The sequence below is a fragment of the Nicotiana sylvestris genome, chromosome 3, assembly GCF_000393655.2.
Source record: "Nicotiana sylvestris chromosome 3, ASM39365v2, whole genome shotgun sequence".
Taxonomy (NCBI): Eukaryota; Viridiplantae; Streptophyta; class Magnoliopsida; order Solanales; family Solanaceae; genus Nicotiana; species Nicotiana sylvestris.
The window spans coordinates 120,533,094-120,538,533 of record NC_091059.1 but is presented as its reverse complement, the minus strand read 5'-3'; the positions used below and the strand labels follow the sequence as shown (position 1 = coordinate 120,538,533).

The 5,440-nt window shown below is 40.5% G+C and overlaps 1 protein-coding gene across 1 annotated transcript; it reads right to left on the bottom strand.

Annotated features, from left to right (window-relative positions):
• Window positions 1-230: 230 nt before the first annotated feature.
• LOC138887941 (uncharacterized) lies at window positions 231-3,108 on the bottom strand. The gene is made up of 8 exons (XM_070169734.1): window positions 2,936-3,108; window positions 2,684-2,762; window positions 1,550-2,286; window positions 1,406-1,482; window positions 1,213-1,286; window positions 805-909; window positions 435-747; window positions 231-334 (listed from the first exon to the last, which is right to left on the bottom strand). The coding sequence occupies exons 1-8, from the start codon at window positions 3,106-3,108 to the stop codon at window positions 231-233; spliced, it is 1,662 nt and encodes a 553-aa protein (XP_070025835.1).
• Window positions 3,109-5,440: the final 2,332 nt, after the last annotated feature.

Below are 5,440 nucleotides of genomic sequence, written 5' to 3'. Positions count from 1 at the left end.
CTATTCCCTGTGGGATTCGACCGCAACCTTGTTGGGTTATTATATTTGACACCAACCACCTTAAACTATTTAATTAAAGTGTAATTTGAGCATATCAACGGCCCCTGCCAGTTTGGGGCGAACTTGCCTTTAGTTTTTACTTGATGTGGAAGGATGTGTTTTAATACCAACTGGCCCTCTTCAAATTTCCGGGAATACACTTTCTTGTTGTATGCTCTTGCCATTCTCTTCTAATACAATTGACCATGACATACTGCTGCCAATCTTCTCTCATCAATCAGACTCAACTTCTCCATTCGGGTTTTAACTCGCTCATCATCATCAATTTCAGCTTCTGTAACAATCCAAAGGGACGGAATCTCAACTTACGTAGGTATGACTCTCAGTTCCATATACCAACAAATAAGGAGTTGCACCTACTGAAGTACAAGTACTAGTACGATACCCTAGTAAAGCAAAAGGTAACTTTTCATGCCATTGCCTAGAACCTTGCACCATCTTACGAAGTATCTTCTTTATGTTCTTGTTAGCGGCCTCAATAGCTCCCTTTGCCTTGGGACGATTTGGAGTGGAATTTCGATGCATAATCTTGAACTGTTGGCATACCTCTTTCATCAAATGACTGTTGAGATTAGCAGCATTGTCTGTGATGATTACCTTAGGAATTCCAAACCGGCAGATGATATTTGAATGAACAAAATCTAACACTGCCTTCTTGGTCATGGACTTGAAAGTTACAGCTTCGACCTACTTGGTGAAGTAATCAATGGCCACCAGAATAAACCTATGCCCGTTTGATGCTACCGGCTCAATTGGTCCGATGACATCCACGCCCCAAGCAACAAAAGGCCAAGGTGCAGATATTGTGTGCAACTCAGATGGCGGAGAATGAATCAAATCAGCATACACCTGGCATTGATGACATTTGCGAACAAAGCTAATGCAATCTCGTTCCATGGCAAGCCAATAATAACCTGCTCGAAGTATCATCTTTGCCAAGACATACCCACTCATATTCGGCCCGTAAACTCCGGAATTCACTTCGGCCATGATAGTCGAAGCTTGTTTGGCATCTATGCACCTTAGTAGTCCAAGATCTGGAATCCTCTTGTACAAGATTCCCCCACCCAAGAAAAATCCACTAGCTAGACGTATGGTTCTTTTTTAATCGCATGTGGTATGTACCTGATATACCCCCTACTTGATGTATACCTTAATATCATGGAACCAAGGTTCACCATCAAGTTCTTCTTCAACCACAATACAATAGTCATGCTGATTAGGAACTTAGATATGCAGAGGGTCAACGTAAGTCTTATCCGGATAGTATAACATTGATGCTAGTGTGGTCGGGACGTTGGCAACCTCATTATGAATCTTGGGAATATGCCTAAATTCTACTGACTTGAATCATTGACAAAGATCATGTAGACATTGTCGATACGGTATGAGCTTCTCCCGAGTCTCCCATTCTCCCTAAATCTGGTGAACCAATAAATCTAAATCTCCCAAAACTAGTATTTCCTGCACTCCCATGTCTATAGCTAACCTCAAACCCAGAATGCATGCTTCGTACTTATCCATGTTATTGGTGCAATAAAATCGAAGCTGAGATGTTACAGGGTAGTGATGCCCTATTTCAAAAATGAGCACAACTCGTATTTCGACACCCTTCATGTTGGCAGCTCCATCAAAGAAGAGTTTCCAACCTGGCTTTTCATTATGATCAACCTCATCAACACACATCACTTCTTCATCAGTAAAATAAGTCTTCAGTGACTCATATTCTTCATCCACCGGATTCTTAGCCAAGTGGTCGGCCAGGGCTTGGGCTTTCATCATGGTCTGAGTTACATAGTTGATGTCAAACTCTGTCAGTAAAATCTGCCACTTCACAAGTCTTCCTATGAGAATAGGCTTCTGAAAGATATACTTTAGAGGATCCATATGAGAAATGAGGTAAGTAGTGTAGGATGACAGATAATGCTTCAACTTTTGTACCACCCAAGTCAAGGAACAATATGTCCTTTCAAGAAGAGTATACTTAACCTCATAAGGAGTAAACTTCTTGCTGAGATAATAAATGGCTTGCTCTTTCTTGCTCGTGATATCGTGTTGACCCAACACACAAACAAAAGAATTATATAGGACCGTCAAATAGAGAATCAAATGTCTCCCAGGCTCCGGCGGAACCAGCACAGGTAGGGTTGACAGGTACCTCTTGATCTTATCAAATGCTTCCTGACACTCATCGGTCCACTTAATTGCAGTGTTCTTTTTCAACAACTTAAAGATGAGCTCACAAGTTGTCATGAGTTGAGAAATAAACCTACTGATGTAGTTTAAACATCTGAGCAGGCTCATTACCTTAGTTTTATTCTTTGGCGGTGGTAATTCTTGGATGGCTTTGATCTTCGATGGATCCAACTCAATACTATATCAACTGACTATGAATCCCAACACGGGACACCAAATTAACATTTTGTCGGATTGAGCTTGGGTTGTACCTACGGAGCCTTTGGAAAAACTTTCTCAAGTCCCCAACATAGTCGGACTGCTTCTTTGACTTTATGATCATATCATCTACATAAACCCCAATCTCCTTGTGTATCATGTCATGAAATATGGTAGTCATCGCCTTCATCTAAGTTGCCCCAGTATTCTTCAAATCAAATAGCATTACCCGATAGTAATATGTCCTCCATGGCATGGTGAACGCTATTTTTTCTGCATCTTCCTCATCCATCAGGATTTGGTGATAGCTGCGTAACAATCCACAAAAGACCCAATCTCATACTTGGCACAATTATCGATCAGAATGAGAATGTTCGGCAATGGAAAATTATCCTTTGGGCTCGCCTTGTTGAGATCACGATAATCAACACATACCTTGGTTTTACCATCCTTCTTTGGTACTGGCACAACATTAGCTAACCAAGTGGTATATTGAGTGACCCGAATGACTTTTACCACAAGTTGCTTTGTGATTTCTTCTTTAATCTTCACACTCATGTCAGTATTGAACTTTCTTAGCTTTTGCTTGACATGAGGAAATGCAGGATCAGTTGGCAATTTATGAACTACCAAATCAGTGCTCAAACCCAGCATATCATCATACGACCATGCAAAGACATCTTTGTATTCAAACAGTGCTTTGATTATTTCTTCTTTGATTTGTGGTTCTAGATGCACACTTATCTTGGTTTCCCTGACATTATCCTAATTTAAATTGATTGCTTCAGTTTCATTCAAATTAGGCTTGAGTTTTTCTTCAAAGTGTTTTAGTTCTTTACCAATTTCCTCAAATGCTACTTCTTCATCATATAATGTTTCATCATCGCACTCTACTTCTTGGATTATTATTTCAGAATTAGATTGACTTTTAAGATTTGGTTGAAAATTCCTCATGCATGTCATGTCATTGAAACTAGCATAAAAAGAACTGTACAAAAGAAAAACAAAAATGAAACGCTATCAGGAATAACGGAAAACGGGAAATTATATTTCATTGAAAATAAAATGATAGAAGGGTTTGTACATCAAAACAAGTGAAAAATAAAAATATGGATTACAACCCTGGAATAACCCAGATAACAAAAAGGAAAATAAAGCAAACTACCAAAACTCCTTTCGAGTGGGGAGAGGAGTAGCTTTCCAATTGCTAAGCTTCATATATGGCCCAACAAACTGCACATCTGCTTTACTAGAACCTTTCCCAATTTCCACCATATTAACCTCATCAAACAGACTCTGGAACCTCTTGATCAGCTCTTCGTCAAAGTCGACCACAGGCTTCAGGATTGATGATATTGGACGTTTTGTGGCCTCTGGCTTGACAAAAGACTTGGAGATGTGCAGAACATGCTTAGGGAGTGGCCATACTTTTTGTTTCAAAATTTTAGCCCTTTTCACATCCTTCTCTATGGGCGTGAATCCCAAACCAAATGTACGGACACTTTCACGTGGACACACTAGATGCACAATACCCTGTAGAGATGAACCCAGACCTTTGCCCAGCACAAAACGATTCCTCAACATCTCATTTGCTACCATGATGGATGCGGAGGGTAGCTTCGGATCTGGAATGCATTCTCCCTCAAGAATTTTCTCAACAAACACTATTTCAAAAGTTTGGTAGACCCAAGTCCCTTTAACGTCTTCAGCTTCAATAAATGGAACGGTTGTGTCATTTAAGCAGATAAGTTCTCATCGTCGTGCACAACTATTTGCTGCTTGTCCCATTCGAACTTTACCATCTAATGTAGAGAAGACGGGACCGCCTTAGTAGCATGTATTTAGGGCCTGCCCAATAACAAGTTGTAAGAGACAGCCACATCTAGCACTTGGAACTCCATAGTGAACTCAACTGACCCTATCAACAATTCGAGCAATATATCACCGATAGAATCTTTCCCTACTCCATCAAAACCTCGAACAGATACATTATTCATGTGGATTCTTTCAGTACCAATCTTCAACTTTTGCAAAGTGGACAGAGGGCAGATATTTGCACTAGAGTCGTTATCAACCAATACCCTTGAGACAACAGAATCCTCGCACTTCACCGGGAGATAAAGAGCTCGGTTATGTTTTGTACCCTCCATAGGAAGTTCATCATCTAAGAAAGTTATCCTGTTTGCTTCAAATATCTTGTTAGCAATCTTTTCCAAGTAGTTCACCATGATCTTATCAGGAACATGGGCTTCATTCAAAATCTTCATCAAGGCTATGTAGTGTTCATCTAAATGTATCAGCAAAGACAGAAGAGAGATCTGAGCTGATGTTTTCCTTAACTGCTCTACAATGGAATAGTCTTGCACTTTCATCCTTTTCAGGAACTCCTCAGCCTCTTTTTCGGTGTCCGGCTTCTTTTACTGGGATTTGGCTATCCTTGAATGGCTTGGCTTTCCTCAATTCCTTTAGGGTAAAGCATCTCCCAGAACGAGTCAGTCCTTCGGTTTCATTAACTTTTTACTCTACTTCTTTCCTTTTATATGTCACTATCACCTATTTGTAATTCCACGGGACAGCCTTTGTACAACCATTGGCAACTGGGTCACTGGTTTAATAACAACAGGGGTAATACGGGCCCTTCCACAACTATGACAGGCTTGTTTGGGATCCCTGGCACGACCACTTTCGACTTTTCCTGACTTGCTCCAAAACCATTCGGAAGCCCTTTCACCACCAATACAGGTGGCTTCATGTTGAGCATGCTTAGCTTCTCCATCACCACTTCAACTATCAAGGGTGTCGCTTTTGTAGAATCTAGAGCCTTAACTGGATTACTTTCACTAGTACGAATCATCGTGACAAACTTAGAAGAATTCTTAGGCTCCCCATCTTTACAAACTATTTCGATCATATGTGTCTCTGTATGGGCTACCAAAGGATTTTGGTTGATATTTGGTGCCTTCGGGCTCTAGACCACAATTTGATT